Source organism: Rana temporaria, chromosome 1, assembly GCF_905171775.1.
Source record: "Rana temporaria chromosome 1, aRanTem1.1, whole genome shotgun sequence".
Classification (NCBI taxonomy): Eukaryota; Metazoa; Chordata; class Amphibia; order Anura; family Ranidae; genus Rana; species Rana temporaria.
Window position 1 is genome coordinate 97,237,644 of NC_053489.1, and position 24,473 is coordinate 97,262,116.

The window sequence follows — 24,473 nt, forward strand, 5'->3', positions numbered from 1 at the left end:
TGCAAACAAGTAATTTTTCTCCTTCACTGATGTGCACTGAGGAGGCTGCACTGATGAGCACTGATGAGGCTGCACAGATGTGGCACTAATAGGTGGAACTGATGGGCACTGATAAGCAGTACTGATGGGCACTGTTGGGGCTGCATTGATGATCAGGACACGGATGATCAGTGCCCTGATTATTGGTGTAGATGTCCCCTATCAGACTTGCAGTTTACTGTTTCTCCTCTCCTCACATTGTCACAGCGTATGAGGAAAGGAATGCCATTGCCAATAACTGTCAAGTGTGTTTACATTGTGATCAGCTGTGATAGGACACAGCTGATCACATGGTAAAGGGCCGCTGTAATTGGCTCTTTACCCCAAACTGTGATCAGTTGTGTCCAAAGGACACAGCGATCACAAAGCGAGCCCGATGCGCTATGGCGGGTGCAAGGGGAGTGTAGTTCTGAAAGGACGCCGATAAACTCCCTCTCAGAACCCATGCTGCCCCCTGCTGGGAAGACCATGAGTATTTGAGGGGGCCTGCTTCAGCAGAATGGCACTCTCCAATAAGCTGCCATTTAAACCCTCCTATGCTTTACAGCCAAGGAAGCTGCTTCTGTTTGATCTGCAACTGCCATGGTACTGCACATGTGATCAGTAATGACAGCAGCCATTTGATGGTTTGCCAGTTTGGTTAAGGACACAAGAAAATGTGTCAGTTAGCCATTCCGGCATTCCAACACTGTAACAGTTTTTTTTTAACCGGTAAATTGATGGGTTTAATTCCGCTTTATGATTTACTGCTGATCAGGGGCTCTGGGCTTCAGCAAAATGGCAGCCTCCAGTAAGCAGAAGCAGGAGCAATGCTGGAGGCAATTTACATCACACACTAGTTTTGGTAGCGTAATTCTTAAATGTATAATGCATGTTACTTGCTAAAGAACATTATTTTTTACCAGGCTGTTATGGGTAAATTTAACGGCTTGCAGCTGATACCGTCACCTCCTGAGATCTTTTTTTTTCTGATCTCAAGGGCGATTTTGCATTGCAAGTGGTTGTCACACGCGGTTACAGCACATTCCCATTGACTTCAATGGGTGCATTTGCCAAACATGACAAGCCGAAGATCGCAGCAATGTGAACATGCCTCAGTTGCTGCAATGTTACTTTGCAGGCAGGCAGTCGGGGCAGTAAAATTGCAGATCAATCAATGGCCTTTTTGTTTTTACTGCATCTTTATTCCAGGTATGAATGACTCCGAGTAGCAGTGACAGCTCATGCCCCGCCTCCTCCGCGGATCAGCCGCCAGCACGGGGTTTGGTCCCTCCGGCTCGCCGTAGAACGCCGTGTCTGGTTGCTAGGGAACATCCTCAGTTGATCCAGGCCTGTGTGCTGCGGTCAGGCCTGCTGTATATTATCGCACAGAGTGTATGGCTGGTCGTGTTGTTTGGTCAGCCCGGACACAGCAGTGACAGCCATGTTCCGATGGCTCTTGGGCGGGAAAGAACCGCAGGTCGGTGCGGAGGTAAGGACCACAAGTCCCAGAATAGCACCGTCATCTCTGCACAGCCTTCAGGCCACTGAGGAACTACAGATCCCAGCAGAGGTCCTGTACAATGCGACCACATTGGAGAGATGTATTCCCCACACTACGAAGTGTATTTGTGTGTGATGAATCCTGTGTATGGTATAGGACTTCCTGTTTGGTGTACATGGCGATTGTTTATAATACACAGGAAGTGATGGAAGCCCAACTTCCTCTCCTGTGTAAGCTCTGATCTGGGGTGTTTTTTCTGCAGCATAGTCTTCTCGCTGATTACAAGTGGGTTAGCTGTGCTTTGCCATAGACTTCTATTATTTCTGCTATTTTGGTGCATTTTCAGAAAGAGCCCAAAACTGTGGGACATAATAGAAGTCTATGGCAGAAAACTCGCACCAAAACCACAAGAACGCTGGGTACTATTCACTAAAGGTTATCGCATGCATTATAATGGTGATGTGACCACTTGGCGCATGCGACAACGAAAACGTCAAATTACTATTGCTTGTATTTAGCGCAAACCTGCTGACATCACAGAAATCAGTCCAGGCACCACGTCATTCCGACAATAAAGTCTGGATCCGCCAGGTGCCTGGACTGATACCTGTCTCAGCCTCTGACCGAGTCGCTGATAGCCTGAGACGGCCACTCCCCGCCCCTCCACAGCTCAGTGAGTGTGGAGGAGCAGAGCTGCTGATTGACAGGCAGCAGCTCTCCTCTCGGGGAGCTATGAAAACCGAGACATGGGCGGTCGATCGCTCGGTTCTCAGTGCAGAGGCACCGGGGGACAGATGCTGCATCCACTTAGGTAAGTATGATTCGGTAAAAAAATAAAAACGTACTTCTCTTTTAATAAGACTTTCTGTGAATTGCACTTTTTTTTTTTTTTTTTCCCCCCTCAGTGTTGTGCATTTTTTTTTTTTAATCACATACTCGGATGCGGTAAAATATCGCTTAGTGAATTGTGCCCACTGTGCTGCTCCATTGCAAAGGGACAAGCTCAGGCATGTTCAGACACCAGTGCATACCCACCTGAACTATCCTGCTGGCAAATCAGAGAAAGCAGAGGCATACCCCACCCCACAGACACAAATAGGCAAGGGGCGTGTATATGTTTGGGACAGGGAATGCCTTCTCCACCTTTGATTGGCTGTCGGCTGTGACAGCTTCCCTGCCAGATAGCTCAGGAATAAGAATAAGCTCAGGCGTGTTCGCAAGTCCATGTGCCGTCACCCGCCAGGAAGCTGACACTCCGCAGCTGCAGAGATCGGCAATGTCTCACTACCTGTGATTAGCACTGCAGAGGGTCAGCTTCCTTGCGGGTGACAGCACATGGACTTGCGAACACGCCTGAGCTCAACCTTACTCAGGGAGATTCAGACTTGTGTCAAAACCCATCTGAACTCCTAACTGGAGAGGAGTTTGGGCATCCTCCGAGCTCACTTCTTGCCGCACTCTGAACTTGCACTTTTTTTATTTCATGTGATTGTAAAGGCAGAAGATTTTTTTTTTTAACCTAATGAATTCTATGCATTAAGATAAACCGCCTTCTGTGTGCAGCAACCCTCCTCGCCGCCCCATCTCTATCCAGCGATGTCCACGAGTGTCTCGGCCGTCCAAGACTCTCCTTCCTGATTGGCTGAGACACAGCAGATGTGCCATTTGCTCCCTCTGCTGTCAATCAAGGTCAGTTGGCCAATCAGAAGAGAGAGGGGGTGGGGCAGAACCGCGACTCCCTGTCTGAATAGACACAGGGAGATTCGGCTCTAGTGCCCCCTTAGCAAGCTGCTTGCTGTGTGGGCACTCGACTGGAAGGAGGGGCCAGGAGCACCAAAGAGGGACCCGAGAAGAGGAGGATCTGGGCTGCTCTGTGAAAAACCATTACACAGAGCAGGTATTACATGTGTGTGTTATTTTTAAAGAAAAAAAAAAGCAAGACATTAGTATCACTTTAAGGGCTCTTTCACACGGGCGGCCCGTTCAGGTCCGCCTGCCAGTCTTTTAGGCGGACCTGAACGGGCGCTCCGTGCTCCTCTATGGAGCCGCGGATGTCAGCTGTGACATGCCCGCTGACATCCGACCCGCTCTCATCCGCCAAAGTGTGACGGAGGAAAAACCTACTTTTCTATCCGTCTAGCGGATTGGATCGGGTGAACACGGACAGACGGTCCGTGTTCATCCGATCCCCCCCCATAGGGGAGAGCGGAGAAAAGATAGGGCGGTCCCTGCACAGTGTGTGGGGACCGCCCTGTCATCCGCCGGCTCAACGGGGATCAACGGAGCGATTCCCCGCTGAGCAAGCGGAGGTTCGCGGGGCGGTTCATTGCTGATCGGCCCTGTGTGAAAGGGGCCTAAGGGGGCACCCACATTGGAACTTTTAAACTGTCCTGGATGTGTTTCACCCCCTTTGGCCGGTTCATTTTGGAAAACGTTGCATATTCCACCCATATTTAGGGTGTAACATATTCCAGCTCCTGCTGCCAGTTACTATAATTCTACTTTAAGCTTAGAAGAGGTGGCCCTGAGCACAATTCACTTGTGGTCCAGAAGGATTTGCTCTATTGTGAGTGTCAGAGCACAGATGTCTCTATCGATGTTTATGTACTGAAGTAGGGATCACTGTGGGCTGATTAGCATAAGTATTTCCAGGAATACACAGTACTTTTTTTTCAGTGCAGTGTACAGCAACACAATCCACCACATCACACTGCACTGCGGCCAATAGAACTGAATGAAATGTCAGTTTTCACCAGAAAATGTGTTCCCATTGACTTCCCCTATATTCCTTTTACAATTTACATTTTTTATTTTCTTTGTATTTAATTGTAGAAGACCACAGTGTTGAACATTGGAGAAGAACAGATCCAAAATCCATACACCGAGCTTACAGCATTAAAAGGTCACCATGATATAGTGCGTTTCCTTGTGCAAGTGGATGACAACAGGTAGGTAATACTTAAGAAGGTCGGTTTGTCACTTTGCTGTTTATAAAGGCAGCAGAATTCTAGGTACACACCTGTCAAAGATGAGATTCATACAAGGAAGGTATTTTAGCCTGAGAAGGTTGATTTTTTCACAAAGTGAAGGTTAGCTTTTCATCCAGATGTTCCTCATCTGCACCAGTCTGCATTCCTCCCTGTTGGCTGTAATTTCGTAGTCCTGGAATGCTCGTGCTGTTGCCGATGGAACACCTATTTTGCTGAGGATACCTGCCTGATAATAATATATGCCAGTATCAAGAAGTTTCTCACACCCACCAATCGGATTAAAACTTGGTTTGAATGTCTTTGCTGACGCAGGACGCAGAAATAGAGGACACGGCACAGGCATAATTAACAACTTTCCCATAGTCCTTTCCTACTGGCCTTCTATTGAGCTGTGTGTGCTTATTCTGTAGGGATGTACACCAGGGTTCGACAAATCCCGGTCGCCATGGCGACTAGAAATAGGGTCCTGGCGACTTGGCTTGGAAGGGGGGCAAAAGAAAAAAAATCTACAGGTTGCATGTTTTGAGTTACAGTGGAGGTCTAGGGTTAGAATTATTGCTCTCGCTCTACTAATCACGGCGATACCTCACATGTGTGGTTTGAACACCATTTACATATGCGAGCGCTGCTCACGTATGTGTTCGCTTCTACGCGCAAGCTCGTTGGGACGGGGCGCGTTTTCTGGCTTTTAACTTTTTTAGCTGGCTCCTAGATTCCAAGCAAATTTGTCAACCCCTGATGTACACACAATTGAGACACCTGCATCTGCCTGATAATATGAAGGCTGCCTGTATTGTAGACTAAACTGGACAGTGCCACTCCAAGCCTTGTGTGTGTGTGTGTGTGTGTGTGATCTTCTGGTCCCTTGATGTGCATGGCGCTGACCCCAGAGAGCTTGTCTCAATATCCCACAACTAATACAGACGAGGAGGTTGCACACTAATGACATAAAACCATATAGTTTATTCAATCACAATGGCTTTATTTTTGTCTGGTGATCTATCCAGCAAGTCTGTTTTTTTCAGATTCATTTAAGGCCTCATGTACACTGCTGCTGGTAAACGGATGTTTAGGAGCAGTTGGGCATCTTTTTTCAGCTGCCCCTGTTCTCTCCTCTGTTATCTTATCAGTACATGTACACAGGGTCGTTTATAGTCGTTTCTAGGCAGTTGAGTTGAGAGGCTTTTTTGGAATGCAAAAAAATGGGTTCTGAAGCTGAGTTTTGTGGCATTTCAAGCGCTAAATGCCGCTAAACACGGTAGCTCTCGTTTTGTTTACAGGCGTTTTTGGCTATTTAAAAAAAGGCTTCTAAACGCAAACACGGCATGTAAACGCGGCAAAACAAACGTTTTTTAAATGTTGGTTACTACGTGTCACGTTAAATCGCTCAGGAGAGGTTGTAAACAAAGGCATAATGAGCTTGTATGCATCGCATACAAGCTCATTATGAAATTCTTACCTTAGAATGGTGCCCTGAATCGGCGCCGGTGACTTGTCCTCAATGTTCCCCTAACGGGGAAGTTCCTTCACTGACTGCGCAGGCGCAAACTTCCCGACGGAAATCTCCGAACCTCGCCCGGCATCCAGGCTCATTCTTTAACATCCCCGTGGATTGGAGGATGTTAAAAAAAGAGCCAGGAGGCCGAGCGAGCGAGGACGTGAGGCCGACTGGCCACTTACCTCGAAATCCACGTCGCCCTGGATGCCGGCCGCCGTTCGGAGATTTCCGTCAGCAAGTTTGCACCTGCGCAGTCCTTGAAGGAACTTTCCCGATAGCTGGAACCATCTCAGCACAGCAGTTTGCGCATGTGCTGGAACTTCCACGATAGCTGGAACCAGCACGGCAGATCACCGGCACACAAAGTACACAGCTGACATCTTTCACCGGAGTTACTTCTGTGTTTGCAGGTTCTAGTGCTCCTTCGCTGTGATTGGCTGGAGACGCAATGTGCACCGGCAGGCCGTTTCTTCAGTGTGCATGCGCCGATGACATCAGCAAAAGCGTACATAGTAAATATTTACATTATTATAGGCTTACCTGTAGGTACAAGTGGTGTAACAGAGTTTACAACCACTTTCATGTTGGTCAAGTTCATCTAAATTTCTTTATCGTACATCACGGGACACAGAGCGGCATTCATTACTATATGGGTTATATGGAGTACCTTCAGGTGTAGACACTGGCAATCTCAAACAGGAAATGCCCCTCCCTATATAACCCCCTCCCATAGGAGGAGTACCTCAGTTTTTCCGCCAGTGTCTTAGGTGTTAGTCATGGTTTAGCTTGCCTCCACATCCTTGGGATTAGGTGAGCTAACCGGTTCTGTCCAAAAAAGCCTCAGCGCTAAAGTGGTCAGTAACCGGACCCCAAACCCTTGGGGTATAGCCCATAATGCTTTTCTTTTTAGAGAGCTGGACCCTGGGCCCAGAACTTAGAAACCTTTGGGTGCCTAATGTTTCTGTTGCCAGAGTGCTATATGGGCCCAGGACAGTGGATCCTTCATAGGAACCCAGGGCCTGAAGGTCTAGACATCCCCACCGGGATGGGGGAAGATTGGGCCTCTTGCTTGGCAAAGTCCTGCGGCATGGAGCAGGTAAGTGAGGGGAAAACTTGCGGAACTTGGTTCTTAGCAGGTTTTTTCTGGGGGGTCACAGGGGACATGCCTAAAGTTATGCACTGCATCTGGCAAACTAGTCACATATCATAAAGATAGGATGGCTCTATATGTATTATTCCCCATAAGATGTGACCTCCCTTGTAGTGTTGGAAAAGCATTGAGTGGGGCCTGTGTTATATAAAAATATATGTGTGTGTCAGAGAGCTGTGCTTACCTGCAAGCCTCCAGGCGATGCTCCATTCAGTCTTCCTCCTCACGGCCTGCAAAGCAGGCAAAACGCTGACCTCCTCATGGCTGCAGTTTGCTGGAGCAGAGAGGTCCCTTCCTCCCAACCCCACCCCCCCCCTGTCGGGAGGGGCATTTCCTGTTTGAGATTGCTGGGGGGGAAGGGCGGGTCAGTGGCTTAAGGAAGGGGCGGCCCTTCCTTGTTTGTTCCATATAGCTCATTCAATACTTTGGAACTGAGGAGGAAAGACCAGAACGGCAAGCACGGGGCGCCGAGGACACACAGTGGCCAGAAAGAATATTGCAGTCTTCAGAAGACTGTTTTCAAGCCTAGGAATAGGCTGTTTCTTTTCCATCTCATAGTTTTTCTTGCAATACTACTCAGGGGGACAGAATGTTTTTTCTTTCCTAGATTTGAAAAAAAAAAAAAAAAAAAAAAGATTTTTTTTTTGAAAAAAAAAAAAAAAAAAAAAAGAGAAGTGTCATCTAGGGGAGAGGAAGCATTTTTTATCCCCCAAACAGGTGTTTGGGCATTTAACTATTTATAAGTCCCAGGTACCAATAAGTAGCAGGTGTACCTCGGTATTGTACCATGGCATCAAAAAACAAGGGTACAAGAGGTGGGGATTCCCCCAGAGAGTCTGAGGTCTCGGACAATGCTATGCCGCTGCTTTCCCCACAGGGAGCCTTGGGGCCATCGGGATCTGGGGCTGGAGCTGACGCGGGTCAGTCCAACCCTAAGATGGTCACGGAGGAGGTATTACTCACCTCTTTAAAAGAGATGCAGAAAAGCATGGGTAAAATGATAGCCGCAGCTATGCGGGGCAGTAAGCGGAATAGATCTCCGTCGCCCGAGCGCGGACCCTCAGAAGAGGAGGTCCTTTCCTCAGGGGAATTGGACGACCTCTTGGACAAGGACCAAGTAGGTTCAGGGATCGAAGATCCGGATACAGAGGAGGTTGGGGCAGTCTCCCTGAGGGAGAGCTGGTGGATTCAAGGATTGTCGGACTTGGTCCATAGGGCATTCAACTTGCCAGTACCAGATCTCCAGGTATCGACGGTTTCAGCTTTGGGTTCACTGAGGGCGCCTCAAAGCAATGCTGTGTTTCCGATCCATCCTCTATTAGAGGGAGTTTTGTTCCAAGATTGGAACAAGCCAGATAAGATCTTCTTACCACCTAAGAAGTTCTCTGTCCTATATCCTATGGAAGAAAAATTTTCCAAAAGATGGGCTACTCCTGCAGTGGACGCAGCCATCTCATGTGTTAACAAATCGTTAACATGCCCTGTAGAAAACATACAGGTGTTCAAGGATCCAGTTGATAAGCGCTTGGAAGCACTACTTAAGAACTCCTTCACTACTGCAGGGGCAGTAGTACAGCCAGCTGTGGCTGCGATTGGGGTCGCTCAAGCATTATCGGATCAATTTAAGCAGATGCTTAAACTTATTCCTGCCCAGCAGGCAGAAGAATTTTCGGATGTCCCTAAGGCCATATGTTTTACGGTAGACGCAATCAAGGATTCTATCCAGCAAGCGTCACGTTTATCGTTATCCCTTATCCATATGAGAAGACTCTTATGGTTAAAAAGCTGGGAGGCTGAGCCCCCATGCAAGAAGCTCCTGGTAGGGTTCCCCTTCCATGGAGGACGACTCTTCGGAGAAGACCTAGATAAATACATTCAGACCATTTCAAACGGCAAGAGTACTCTCTTGCCAACTAAGAAGAAGGTTCAGGGGCCTGCGTTTAAACGACAGTATTCCCCTGGGCAGGGGCCCTCTAATGCCAAGCAGTATCGACGGCCTCCTGCAAAAGCAAACTTCGGCTTCAACAGCAAATCACAAGGACAGGCTGTTAGAGGCAAAAGGCAGTGGTTTCGCAAACCAGCAAAACCAGCCCCCAAGCCAACCTTATGAAGGGGCGCCCCCACCCACGAAGGTGGGGGGAAGGCTGCGACTCTTTTCAGAGATTTGGGAAGCCAGCATTCCCGACGAGTGGGTACGGTCTTCCGTGGCCACAGGCTACAAATTAGATTTCCTAAGGTTTCCTCCTCCTCATTTCCAGGAGTCGAGGATTCCAAACGATCCGCCTCGGATTCCGGCCAGCCTGGAACAGGGGCTGGGTTTCTACTCCAACCTATTCATCATCCCCAATGGAGATGTCAGGCCAATTTTGGACCTAAAGATGGTAAATGCATATCTAAAGATCCGCTCATTTCGGATGGAATCCGTGCGGTCAGCAGCTGCCACACTCCAGAAGGACGACTTCATGGCGTCCATAGACATAAAGGATGCCTACCTTCATGTTCCAATTTATCAGCCACATCAAAGATATCTACGCTTCATGGTGGCTTCGCGTCACTTCCAATTCGTGGCGCTTCCCTTCGGGTTGGCTACGGCCCCCCGGGTGTTCACGAAGGTCCTAGCTCCGATCCTAGCCAAGCTAAGGATCCAAGGGGTCACGATCCTAGCATACCTGGACGACCTCCTAGTCATAGACCACTCGTCTCCCGGCTTGGAGCGAGCAGTGGCCCTCACGGTCCAATACCTCGAGAGGTTCGGCTGGGTCCTAAATCGAGAAAAGTCAGCTTTCCAGCCCACAAGGCAGTTGGAATATCTCGGCATGAGATTAGACACAGAACAACAAGGAGTGTTCCTACCTCTGAGGAAGGTAAAAGCCATCAAGGAATTAATCCTACTGGTTCTAAGCAAGAAAGAACCGACTATTCGCCTATGTATGAGGTTACTAGGCAAGATGGTGGCCACATTCGAGGCGGTACCATACGCCCAGAGCCACACTCGCATCCTACAGGCAGCCATCCTGTCAGCATGGAGCAGAAGGCCACAGGCCTTGGATATCCCGTTGCCGCTCTCATCAAGAGTCCGACAAAGTCTGTGTTGGTGGTTAGACCCTCAGAATCTACTGAAAGGGAAGTCTTTCAGCCCAGTGGCTTGGAAGATAGTGACCACAGACGCCAGCCTGACGGGCTGGGGAGCAATTTTGGATGGTTGCACTCGCCAAGGTACTTGGGCAAAGCCAGAGAAGCAGTTGCCCATCAACATCTTGGAGCTCAGAGCTGCTCGACTAGCCCTCAGGGCTTGGACGTCAAAATTGCAGGGGTTCCCGGTGAGAATTCAATCAGACAATGCCACGGCCGTGGCATACATAAATCACCAAGGGGGAACCAGGAGTCAAGCCGCTCAGAGAGAGGTGAGCTTGATTCTCCTATGGGCAGAGGCTCATGTGCCCTGCATATCGGCAATATTCATTCCAGGAGTGGACAACTTTCAGGCGGACTTCTTAAGCCGCCAGACTCTATGGCCGGGGGAATGGTCTCTGCATCCACAAGTCTTTCAAGCACTCTGCCAAAGATGGGGAGTGCCGGACGTGGATATCATGGCATCGAGACTCAACAAGAAACTAGACAGGTTCATATCCCGCTCAAGGGATCCGATGGCCTGCGGAACCGATGCGTTGGTTTGCCCTTGGCATCAGTTCAAACTTCTTTATGCGTTTCCCCCGCTCCAGTTACTACCCCGCCTGCTGCGCAGGATCCGGGTGGAGCACATACCAGTCATCCTGGTAGCTCCAGCATGGCCCAGAAGGGCATGGTACTCACTAATCTTAAGGATGGTAGTGGGAGACCCTTGGACTCTTCCTCTACGGCCAGACCTGCTATCGCAAGGTCCGATCCTCCACCCTGCCTTACGGCATCTAAATTTGACGGCCTGGAAGCTGAATCCCTGATTCTCAGGGGTAGAGGTCTGTCTCAGAAAGTAATCTCTACCCTAATCAGAGCCAGGAAACCGGTCTCTAGGGTGATTTATTACAGGGTCTGGAAGGCCTATGTAGGCTGGTGTGAGTCCAAGCGATGGCTTTCTCGCAAATTTACCATCGATAGAGTATTAAGTTTTCTCCAGCTAGGAGTGGATAAAGGATTGGCATTAAGCACAATCAAAGGACAGATTTCTGCTCTGTCAGTGTGGTTTCAGCGGCCGCTGGCCACCCACTCGCTGGTTAAGACCTTCCTTCAAGGGGTCTTACGTATTAGACCTCCAGTTAAATCCCCGCTTTGTCCGTGGGATTTAAATCTTGTTCTGTCAAGTTTACAGAAACAACCGTTTGAGCCGTTGGCTGATATTCCTTTGGTTCTACTGACAAGGAAGTTAGTATTTTTGGTTGCCATAGTTTCCGCAAGAAGAGTTTCGGAGCTGGCGGCCTTATCCTGTAAGGAACCATATCTTGTTTTTCATAAGGACAGGGTCGTTCTCCGCCCTCATCCTTCCTTCCTACCGAAGGTCATATCCAGTTTTCATTTGAACCAGGATTTGGTATTACCATCCTTCTTCCCTAAACCTACTTCCAGAAAGGAAGGGTTGCTGCATACCTTGGATATCGTCAGGGCCATGAAGGCCTATCTTAAAGCTACAAAGAAGATCCGGAAAACAGATGTGCTGTTCATTCTACCGGATGGGCCCAAGAAGGGGCAGGCAGCTGCAAAGTCCACCATTTCTAGGTGGATTAAGCAATTAATCACTCAGGCCTACGGCTTGAAAGGGTTGCCTCCTCCAGTATCATTAAAGGCTCATTCTACTAGAGCCATGGGCGCCTCCTGGGCAGCACACCACCAGATCTCTATGGCTCAAGTTTGCAAGGCGGCAACCTGGTCTTCTGTCCACACGTTTACAAAATTCTACAAGTTGGACGTAAGAAGGAATACTGATACTGCCTTCGGGCAGGCAGTGCTGCAGGCTGCAGTTTGAGACCCTCGGATTCCGGGGGCTCCTCTTTTTTGAGTTAAATTTAAAATTTAAAAATTATTTTTCTCAACTAAGTTGGATTTATTATGATTTGAGTATATCTCTAAATTAAATCCTTTTGTCTTGGAGATGTTCTCCCTCCCCTCATTGTAAGCATTGCTTTGGGACATCCCATATAGTAATGAATGCCGCTCTGTGTCCCGTGATGTACGATAAAGAAAAAGAGATTTTTAATACAGCTTACCTGTAAAATCTTTTTCTTGGAGTACATCACGGGACACAGAGCTCCCACCCCTCTTTTTTGAGGACCATTTTGGGAGGCATACTGCTTGCTACAAAACTGAGGTACTCCTCCTATGGGAGGGGGTTATATAGGGAGGGGCATTTCCTGTTTGAGATTGCCAGTGTCTACACCTGAAGGTACTCCATATAACCCATATAGTAATGAATGCCGCTCTGTGTCCCGTGATGTACTCCAAGAAAAAGATTTTACAGGTAAGCTGTATTAAAAATCTCTTTTTTCCAATGCATCCTAGGCCTTATACAGCCATTTGAACACCAACTACTGGGCCGATCATTCGCAGGTATTTAATGCTTAAGCAATTATATGTGAGTGCCCACAAATATCTGCGGGAGTTGTCGACTTCCCATTGCTTTCAGTGGGGGTTCTGCCTGCGGCTAATCGCTGAAAACTCCCACTGGGTCTACTGCATCTAATTGTTAATGGCTTCATTTGCAAGTGGGATTGGGGCCTAAAACTACCCTCACCCCACACTGACAATGCTGCTATCTAAAGGTGTCTCCATTGCTTCTCCATAGACTGGAGCTACACCATAAAGGGAACTGTGTTATTGGCACAATCAGTAGGTGAAAAATAAAGGTAAAACTACTAAAAAAAAAGAAACCTAATGCAGCCATCACATTTAATGATTGGTAACCTGCTATATATATATATATATATATATATATATATATATATATATACTTTTTTTTTTTTTATTTTATAAATAGGTTCCTTTAAGTGAGTGCATTGTTGGTTCACTTACCTTTTTCCTTCGATTTCCCTTCTAAATGTTTTTTTTTTCTTTGTCTGAATTTCTCACTTCCTGTTTCTCCTCAGTAAGATTGACCCCATCATCCGAGCGGTGGTTAGTCAGCCAGAACAGCTTACAGAACAGCTTACTGAGGAGGAACCGGAAGTGAGAAATTCAGACTAAGAAAACAAACATTGAGAAGGTAAATCGAAGGAAAAGGTAAGTGAACCAACAATGCACTAGCTTAACCGCTTAAGGACCTTGGCTGTTTTTCAGATTTGGCATTTACAAGACTAAAACATTTTTTTTTTGCTAGAAAATTTCTTAAAACCCCCAAACATTATATATATTTTTTTTCTAACACCCTAGAGAATAAAATGGCGGTCATTGCAATACTTTTTATCACACCGTATTTGCGCAGCGGTCTTACAAGCACACTTTTTTTGGAAAAAATTCACTTTTTTTAATTAAAAAATAGGACAACAGTAAAGTTAGCCCAATTTTTGTTATATATTGTGAAAGATAATGTTATGCCGAGTAAAATGATACCCAACATGTCACGCTTAAAAATTGCGCCCGTTCGTGGAATGGTGTCAAACTTTTACCCTTAGGCGACATTTAAAAAATTCTATATGTTGCATCTTATAAGTTACAGAGGAGGTCTAGGGCTAACATTTTTTGCACTCGCTCAAACGATCGCGGTGATACCTCACTTGTGTGGTTTGAACACCGTTTTCATATGCGGGCGCTACTCACGTATGCGTTCGCTTCTGCGCGCGAGCTCGTCGGGACGGGACGCTTTAAAAAATATTATTTTTGTTTTTTTTATTTATTTTATAAATTTTTACAAAAAAAATAGGGGGCACTTTTATTCCTATTACAAGGAATGTAAAAATCTCTTGTAATAGAAAAAAGCATGACAGGTCCTCTTAAATATGAGATCTGGGGTCAAAAACACTTCAGATCTCATATTTAGACTAAAATGCAAAAAAAAATAAAAAAAAATTGTAATTTGAAAAAATGACAACAAGAAAATATGACTTTAAAGGGGTGGTTCCCCTAAAAATAAACTTTTAACATTGCATTTCCCACATTAATGACAATTAGAATCGGCTGGTTTTATAAAAAAAAAACGTCCGTAAGTACCGTTTGCTGTAGGTGTATGCGTCGGTCGGATGCCTGTCCATCAATTAGGAACGCCCAGCCCCACCATCGTACCCGTAAGTGGCGGTGAGAACGCCTACAGCAAACGGTACTTACGGACGTTTTTTTTTAAATAAAACCAGCCGATTCTAATTGTCATTTATGTGGGAAATGCAATGTTAAAAGTTTATTTTTAGGGGAACCACCCCTTTAAGAAGCAGGGGCGGAAGTGATGTTTTGACGTCGCTTCCGCCCTGCTATGGAGACGGCTGGGGGCCATCTTGCCCTCACTCGTATCCCTTCCGAGCAGGAGACAGGACCCGATCGCCTCCGCCGCTGCCGACGGCTCCGGTAAGCGGTGGAGGTCCCCCTGCCGCCGCTGATAATGGTGATCTTGTGGCGAATCCACTGCGAAGACCAGCGTTATCGTTAAAGGACCGCTCACAGGAAAGATGGACATCTCAGTTGTGGCAGCGGCTGCTGCCGTTATCAAGATATCCATCTTTAAAAAAATGACGTATATATACGTGAGTGGGTCCTTAAAGGAGTTGTAAAGGAAAATGTTTTTTCACCTTAATGCAATCTTTGCATTAAGGTGAAAAAACATCTGCTGCTGCCGCCCCCCCCGAGCCCCCGTTATACTTACCTGAGCCCTCGAAAGTCCCGCGCGGTCCCCATATCCTCTTCGCCGCTCAGCCTGGCCTCTGATTTGCTAGAGCGGATGGATTGAGAGCAGCGCAGCCATTGGCCGGTGCTGTCAATCACATCCAGTGACGCGGCGCGCCAAGGAGTGTTTCAAAGTTGGGCGTTTTTTACCACAATTTTGCCGCAATTTTTTTGTTCAGGTCACCAATGTAAAAGGTAAAAAACCACCTGTAATCTGCCCCAAAGAGGCTTCTGTTTTTTTTGAGAGATCAGGGCGTTTTTCAGATGTTTGGCTTTAGGGGACAAAACGCTCAGATGTAAACAGGTGCCATTGAAATGCATGTGATTTTGCTTGTTGGGCGTTTTTTGTGCGTTTTACAAGCATTTTATGAGCAGAAAATGCTGAGGTGTAAATGCAGCCAAAGGCTGTGGGTAAAGAGGAGGAGAGGGGATAAATTCCGCTTTCATTGTCTAGGCAACAAGTGCCAAAAGTTGAAGAGGAGTTGGGGAGAAGGCGAAAAAGTTAAACTTCTGGGCTATGCTTCTTCTAAAGGGGTTGTAAAGGAAAAAAATGTTTTCCCTAAATAGCTTCCTTTACCTTGGTGCAGTCCTCCTTCACTTACCTCATCCTTCGAATTTGCTTTTAAATGTCCTTATTTCTTCTGAGAAATCCTCACTTCCTGTTCTTCTGTCTGCAACTACACACCGTAATGCAAGGCTTTCTCCCTGGTGTGGAGAAAGCCTCTTAAGGGGGAGGGGGGAGCAGGAGTGTCAGGACGCCCACTAACACACAGCTCCTTTCTCTATCTGCAAAGTAGAGAGTGTCCTGACTTGCCTGCTCGCCCCCTCCCCCCTCAAGAGGCTTTCTCCACACCAGGAAGAAAGCCTCGCATTACAGTGGCGAGTTACAGACAGAAGAACAGGAAGTGAGGATTTCTCAGAAGAAATAAGGACATTTAAAAGCAAAATGGAAGGATGAGGTAAGTGAAGGAGGACTGCACTAAGGTAAAGGAAGCTATTTAGGGGAAAAAAATGTTTCCTTTACAACCCCTTTAAGCTTTGCTCAAAATCAGGAACACTAAGACCCCTTTCACACTGAGGAGTTTTTCAGGTGGTACAGCGCTAAAAATAGCGCTGCTATGCCGCCTGAAAAACTCCTGCCCGAGGGCTTTCACACTGAGGCGATGCGCTGGCAGGAGAGAAAAAAATATATATGTATGTATACCGCTCCTTCACCGCTCCTTCCCATTTAAAACAATGGGAAACCGCAGTAATACCGCCCGCAATGCGCCTCTGCAGAGGCGCATTTTGGACGGTATTAACCCTTTATCGGCAGCTAACAGGGGTTAATAGCACACCGCTAGCGGCCGATTCCCGTGGCAATTCCGACGGTATAGCGCCGCTATACCGCCACCGCCCCTCCTGCCCCAGTGTGAAAGGGGCCTTAAGCTTTTGGTAATAAAGTAAAGCCAGGATCAGAGGGGTGCACAGAACAAACCTGTCTAGCTAACGGAAGTAAAAGTTGCCATGTTTGACCAAAAACAAATTTCATAAATGTTCTCACTCCTGGAGTGAAATTGTCATAGTGTTGTATCTAGTGCACAGCGCAGCTATGGCATATGTATTCGGTTCTCTAACGCTATAGAAATATATTGAGGGTCAGATTATTCATATCCTCAAAAGGTAACAATAAAAATCAGAAGTTGAGTTTCTGCCAAGACTCCTACATACTTCCAGCATTATTCCATCTTTCACTATAGAATAAAATTGCAAATTATGTGTATGTGGTGTCTTGTACAATTTTATACATTTTGTGTATTATTTTTATGTTCTTAGTTGTCCCAGTTTTCTAGGTTTAGTAGTTACAGAGGCAGAGGAGATAAACCTGCTCAGTATGTACACTTGGGTGTTCTCATCCACCTCATTAAATTGTTTCATGCTTCAAGTGCTTTGATAATATCTTACTGCAAGCTCTGAAAAGGGATTTTCATGTTCTCGGTGTAGACAGGTAGAAAAGTAAATCGGTGATTTGAACATTTACGCTGATTGACTTTTAAGATACTAAATGAATCCTGTATAAACCTTTAAAATTGCATCTGTTTAATTCCTCGCTGACATGCGACTATGAAGGTCATAATAATCCAGGTCATGCTTAGTATAATTATTCTGCTGATACAGCAATATAGCAAGACTATCCTCTCTGCTTCATTTATTACTGTGTTATTTTATTGGTGGTTGGGTTCCTGAGGAAATATCTGCAAATATCCACCAACAGTAAATATCGCATTAACTGTGACTCCTGTCTGAAACAGGGTGGGATGTGGAAAAGCCCACATCAATTCCAGCGACATGTGAAATCAGTAAGTTACTTGTGCTGGCCAAGGCAACATTCAGAAACCCTATATCATTTGATTTAATTTGAACTTTGCATATTCCCAATGCACATAGATTCCCCAGGTTTCTCTCAATGCTCATGGTAGGGGCTGCAGCCTCTTGCTTATAAAAATGTATTTTTGTTGTAGAAGGTGTCTTTCTCGTGATTAAAGTGGAGAGAGCCAAGTTGACCTGGCTAATACCATTTTTGGACAGATTGCCACTTGGCCTACTGACCTGAGCAGCAGCTTTACTTCTCACTAAGGATGAGCTCCGGCATGTTCACTCACCCCACGTGCAGAGCCCGCCAGGAAGTTGACACTGCGCTGAGCTAGTCACAGGCAGGGAGACATTGTCCTGGTGCATGGCTGCAGAGATCGGGAAATGTCTCCCTGCCTGTGATTAGTGCAGCGCAGTGCCGACTTCCTGGCGGGCTCTGCACGTGGGGTGAGTGAACGCGCCGGAGCTCATCCTTACTTCTCACATGGTGATTGATATGATTGTTCTCTTAGATCCCATCCATTCACACTTGAGCGTCTATGGTCATTTTTCAGATGCTTTGTTGCGTTTATACAGACATTTGTGCATGGGTTTCAAGCCTGAGAATATTTTTTTAAATTGTTTAATCTGCAAATGCCACATCTTGCGATTCAGTGCTGCCCATTTTTGGAAAAGAGTTTGGGACTTCTTTACCACCTTTCTAGACTAAACAACATATGCCAAATCCAATTTTATAAAGAAAGTCATTTCAGGGGAAGTAACAGTGTCTGCACATAGACACCTTCACATACACTGCATCCGGAAAGTATTCACAGCGCTTCACTTTTTCCAAACCATACCCTATAATGACAACGTGAAGGAAGTGTATTTGAAATCTTTGCAAATTTATTAAAAGTAAAAAATGGAAAACAAAATTGCATATACATAAGTATTCACAGCCTTTGCCGTGACACTCAAAATTGAGGTCAGGTGCATCTCATTTCCTCTGATCATCCTTGAGGCCGGGTTCACACTTGTCCGACAAACGCTCCGACATTGGGACCTCATGTCGCATGACGTGTGAAAATGAATGTTTCCCTATGAGAGCTGTCTTAACTGGTCCGACACATTTCGGAGTGACTTTGCAAATGCTCTCTGTACTACTTTTGTCTGACTTTGATCCTACTTCACTCCATTGAACATCATTGAAGTAGGATCAAAGTCGGATTGCAGTCTTGCACGCTCCGACCTTGGGATGTGACTTGTACTCTGCTGATCTTGAGGGGAAACTCCACGCCAAATTTTAACAAAAAAAACGGCATGGGTTGCCCTCCAAGAGAATACCAGGACCATGGGTCGGAAGAAGACCCCCGGAGCTGACTAATAAAATATTTTAAAAACCTGTGTAGTGTGTTTAATTTTTTTGACACTTTTCCTCCAGGTGAATGGGTAGGGGTACGATGTACCCCATACTCATTCACCTAGGGTGAGGGGCCGGTATCTGGGGGCCCCCTTGTTAAAGGGGGCTCCCAGATTCCGATAAGCCCCCGTCCGCAGACCCCGACAACCAATGACCAGGGTTGTCGGGAAGAGGCCCTGTCCTCATCAACATGGAGGCAGGGTGCTTTGGGGTGGGGGGGGCCCCCTGCCCCAGAGCACCTACCTCCCCATGTTGAGGGCATGTGGCCTGGCATGGTTAAGGAGGGGGGCTGCTGCTCGGATACAGGTCTGGTATGGATTTTGGGGGGACCCCCCACGCAGTTTTTTCGGCGTAGGGGGTTCCCCTTTAAATCCACACCAGACCAATGGGCCTGGTATGCTCTTGGAGGGGAACCCATGCCGGTCTTTTTGTTAAAATTTGGTGTGGAGTTCCCCCTCAAGATTCATATCAAACACAGTGCCTGATATTGGCAGGGATCCAAGTCGGGTCCCCACTCATTGAAAGTCGGACTTCAAGTCCAGGGAAAAGTCGAATCAAAGTAGTATCCTGTTCATGAAAGTCGGATGGATGTAGGACCAATGTAGGATCAGTGTAGGACCAATGTCGCAGAGCAAAGTAGGATGAAAGTCGTGTAGTATAGTGTGAACCCAGCCTGAGATATTTCTACAACTTGATTGGAGTCCACCTGTGGTAAATTCAGTTGATTGGACATGATATGGAAAGGCACACACCTGTCTATATAAGGTCCCAAAGTTAACAGTGCATGTCCAGGCACAAACCAAGCCATGAAGTCCAATGATATGTCTGGTGAGCTCTGAGACAGGATTGTATCGAGGGTACAGAATATTTTCTGCAGCATTGAAAGTCCAAATGAGCACAGTGGCCTCCATCATTCATACATGGAAGAAATTTGGAACCACCAGAACTCTTCCTAGAGCGGGCCACCCGACCAAACTGAGCGATCGGGGAAGAAGAGCCTTAGGGAGGTGACCAAGAATCTGATGGTCACTCTGACAGAGCTTCCAGAAGAACAACCATCTCTGCAGCACTTCACCAATCAGGCCTGTATGGTAGAGTGGCCAGACGGAAACCACTTCTCTGTAAAAGGCACATGACAGCCTGCATGGAGTTTTCCAAAAGGCACCTGAGTTTGCTCATTTTAAAAAATATTCTTAGGCTTGAAACCCATGAACAAATGCCTGTATAAACGCAACGAAGCATCTGAAAAATGACCAAAGACGCTCAAGTGTGATTGGATGAGATCTAAGAGAACAATCGTATCACTCAATATGTGACAAGTAAGGCTGCTGCTCAAATCGACTATTAATCAGTAGGCCAAGTGGCAATCTGTCCAAAACCATGAGAAACAAAAATTTCTGGTTTGATGAAACAAGGATTGAACTCTTTGGCCTGAATGGCAATGGTCATGTCTGAAGGAAACCAGGAAACCAGGCACCGCTTATCACCTGGCCAATACCATCCCTACAGTGAAGCATGGTGGTGGCAGCAGCATGCTGTGGGAATGTTTTTCAATGGCAGAAATGGGAGACTTGTCAGGATCAAGGGAAAGGAGGGAGTGCTCTGGACCTCAGACTGGGGCGAAGGTTCATCTTACAACAGGACAATGACCCTAAGCTCTCAGCCAAGATAACAAAGGTGTGGCTACGGGACAACTCTGTGAATGTACTTGAGTGGCCCAGCCTGAGACCAGACTTGGACCCGATTGAACATCTCTGGAGAGATCTGAAAATGGCTGTGCACCGACTCTCTCTTTCCCCTATTACACTGCCCCCCCCCCGCATTACAATACGATTATGCCTTTAATTTTTTTTTTGCTGCTGTACATACCTGGGTACAGCTATTCACCCGTGTCCTTCGGGTTGCGAGTCCCGCGGGAGTGGGCGTTCCTAACATGGCGGTGATTGACGTTTTGACTAAAAAATGAGCTCCCCCCCCGTCGCGTAAGGCGCGTCACAACTGGCGAAAGGAGCCGAACTGCGATGCGCAGGCGCAGTATAGCACCGACTCGCCGTTCCGCTCCTTCCGCCAATCGTGACGCTGCTTACGCGACGGGGGGAGCTAGTTTTTTAGTCAAAACGTCAATCACCGCCATGTTAGGAACGCCCACTCCCGCGGGACTCGCAACCCGGAGGACACGGGTGAATAGCTGTACCCAGGTATGTACAGCAGCAAAAAAAAAATTAAAGGCATAATCGTATTGTAATGCGGGGGGGCAGTGTAATAGTGGAAAGTCGTTTTTAGGGTGAACCACCGCTTTAAGAGGTCCTGCAAAGAAGAATGGGGAAAAACTGCCCAAAAATAGTTGTGCCAAGCTTGTAGCATCATACTAAAAAAGACTTGAGGCTGTAATTGGTGCCAAAGGTGCCTCAACAAAGTATTGAGCAAAGGCTGTGAATACTTATGTACATGTGATTTTTATTTTTTTCCTTTTTTTATTTTTTAATACATTTGCAAACAAACTTCTTGCACGTTGTCATTATGGGGTATTGTTTGTAGAATTTTGAGGAAAATAATGAATTTGATCCATTTTGGAATAAGGCTGTAACATAAAATGTGAAGCGCTGTGAATACTTTCGAATGCACTGTACACTAGGCTTCTATACCTAGTCAGCCTTTCTCCCTAACCATCCCCCCCCCCCCATACTGTTGGAACTTTCCCTAAAAAAGGGGGGGCTTCTGAGTATCGGAGCATCAGCCATTACATTATGAATATCCACCAAAATCCATTGAGGCGTGGACTCCACTAGACATCTGAAGGTATGCTGTGGTATCTGACACCAAGCTGTCAGTAGCAGATCTTATAAGTCCTGTAAATTGTGAGGTGGGGCCTCCATGGATCGGACTTGTTTTTCCAGCACAACCCACAGATGCTTAACTGGATTGAGATCTGGAGAATCTGGAGGCCACACATTGAACTTGTTTTTCTGTCCCTTATACCATTCATGAACTCATCAAATCAGGCGTACCTTCTATTGCTCTAGAAAGGAAGGGTAACCCCTGGAAGTGGCACATCTATGGTGTCCTACTGCAATGAATGGAGTGGTAACCTCAGCCTGGACTCTAACCCCCCTCTTCTATTGCTCTGTGGTCCAGTTCTGATGTTCATGTGCCCATTGCAGGCACCTTTTGGTTGTGGACACGGGTCAGCATGGGCACCCTAACCAGTCTGTGGTTATGCAGTCCCATGCACAACAAACTGGGATGCACTGTGTGTTCCGACATCTTTCTATCAGAACCAGCATTCACTTTTTCAGCAATTTGAGCCAAAGTATCTCTCCTATTGGATCAGCTTACGCTATCCAGCCTTCGCTCCCCATCTGCATCATCGAACCTTGGCCGCCCATGAACCTGTTGCCGGTTTTATTTGGACCGCTTTTGGTAGGTCCTGACCACTGCAGACTGGGAACATCCAACCAGTGCTGCAGTTCTGCAGTTGCTCTGACCCAGTTGTCCATCCATTACAATTTGGCCTTTGTCAATATTGCTCCCATTCTTACACTTGCCCATTTTATTTTTTCCTGCTTTCAATACATCAACTTCATGGACAACATGTTTACTTGCTGTCTATTATATCACATACTTTTAGGTGCCATTGTAATGAGATAATCATTTTCATTAACATTAGCTGTCAGTGGTCATAATATTATGGTTGTTTGGCTTACATTGTAAAGTAACTTTTCACATTGCCAGCAGAAAATCCTCCACTCCTTTTTATTATATACAAACCCATTGATTCACTTGATCTTCATCAGTTAACTGCATTTTATTTTTTATTTTTTCTACAGCTAACTGCAACTTTCTATCACTTTCATTCATTTTTCAGTTTTATGACTCTGTGGTGATTGTATCATTCAGTACATGCTACGACACAATAACCTATTTGTAAAGCGCATCATATACTTGGCAATAGATTTTAGGAAACATATCCATCTTTGTAAACAGCAAATCCAATAAGAGTCAATTCACCACACCAGGTTATTTGCAGTAACCTTGACAAATGTGGACTTCTTCGACAAACCCCCAAAAAATTAGCTTCCCCCCCCTGGTATTTTACTTTTGTGAAAACTGCAGATTTAGTGTTGAGAATTGCTGCTTTTCAAAAGAAAAAGCAATTACAAAGGCTTAAAAGATCAATAGAAATGATGCTGTTGTCCTAAAGAAAATGCAAAATATTGAGACTTGTATTCTTTTGGTGCTCACCTGTCAATCCAGCAGCAAACGAGGAAATCAATAGCCCAGGGAGAAGGCATTAGAAGTGTAGTTACAGCAACAAATGTCTATCATCAGCACAGTTTCTTCTTTTAATAGGAGCAGAAAGGAGGGATATAATAAAAGCAGTCCTATTCCCTGAGGACAGCTCGGCTCAGATGAAAAAGAGAATTGAAATGCCTTAGTGATCCTTAACCGCCATATCCAATACCTATTTAATCTGGGAAAATTGACCTGGAATAAAGGGTCACACATAATAGATTCATAGTAACTAAGTGGCTAGAGAACTAAGCAAAAGTCTACGCTATAGATATACAAAAAAAAATTAAGGTTCAATAACTGTAAGGTTCAATAAACAGTTATTATTTTTTTTTTTTTGAAGAGGTGTGTGTAATATATATAATTTCACCCACTGTAATATCCACATCAACCACCGCCCCCCCACTGTAATATCCACATCATACTGTAATATCCACCCCCCACTGTAAAATCCACATCTCCCCCACTGCAGTGGCATCACTAGGGTTGGTGTCACCTGGTGCAAAAAAAAAATGGTGTCACCCCCTCCATCAGTATAGAAAGTACAGACACCCCCATCGGTACAGACAACCCCCCCCCCTCAGTGCAGACACCCCCCCAGTAGTACAGACAGTAACCCCCCCCCCCTCAGTGCAGACACCCCCCCAGTAGTACAGACAGTAACCCCCCCTCAGTGCAGACACCCCCCCGGTAGTAAAGACAGTGACACCCCCGGTTGTACAGACAGTAACCCCTCAGTGCAGACCCCTCATCAGTATGACTCCCAGACCTTAGACAGCGTTGTGTGTGTCCCTCGAGCGCGGGCGCCGCCTCCTCTGTGTGTGTGTAAACAGAGGAGGGCAACCCCGGGTGTACCAGGGTGGCCGCGGCTCCGGAGCTAGGCGGAAGCCGCGGCCTTTCCTAATGCTATGGCCCCGGCGGCAATCCGCGGATCACATCGTGTGCCGATCCAAAGGGAGTAACCCGTTCGGATCACGGATCAACGGTGATCTTTTGCACCACTAATGTGTGTGTGTGTGTGTGTGTGTGTGTGTGTGTGTGTTATAATCAGGCTTGACAAATTTGCTTGAAGCCAGCTAAAAAAGTTAGGAGCCAGGAACACGCCCCGTCCCGCCGAGCTTGCGCGCAGAAGCGAACGCATACATGAGTAGCGCCTGCATTTGAAAGTGGTGTTCAAACCACACATGTGAGGTAACACTGTGATTGGTAGAGCGAGAGCAATAATTCTAGCCCTAGACCCCCTCAATAACTCAAAACATGCAACCTGTAGAATTTTTTAAACGTCACCTATGGAGATTTTAAAGCATGGGTCTTCAAACTACGGCCCTCCAGTTGTTCAGGAACTACAATTCCCATCATGCCTAGTCAAGTCTGTGAATGTCAGTGTATTACAATGCCTCATGGGATGTGTAGTTCCGCAACAGCTGGAGGGTCGTAGTTTTGAGGATCCTTGTTTTAAAGGGTAAAAGTTTGTC

The 24,473-nt window shown here is 46.4% G+C and overlaps 1 protein-coding gene across 1 annotated transcript in view; it reads left to right on the forward strand.

Moving 5' to 3' along the window:
• Window positions 1-1,311: 1,311 nt before the first annotated feature.
• The window catches only part of WDR41 (WD repeat domain 41), a 77,215-nt gene continuing 54,053 nt past the window's right edge, over window positions 1,312-24,473 (forward strand). The window contains exons 1-2 of the mRNA XM_040340878.1: window positions 1,312-1,510; window positions 4,355-4,470. Coding sequence (XP_040196812.1) covers window positions 1,463-1,510; window positions 4,355-4,470 — 164 coding nt within the window. The 5' untranslated portion in view covers window positions 1,312-1,462. The remainder of the gene's footprint in view (window positions 1,511-4,354; window positions 4,471-24,473) is intronic.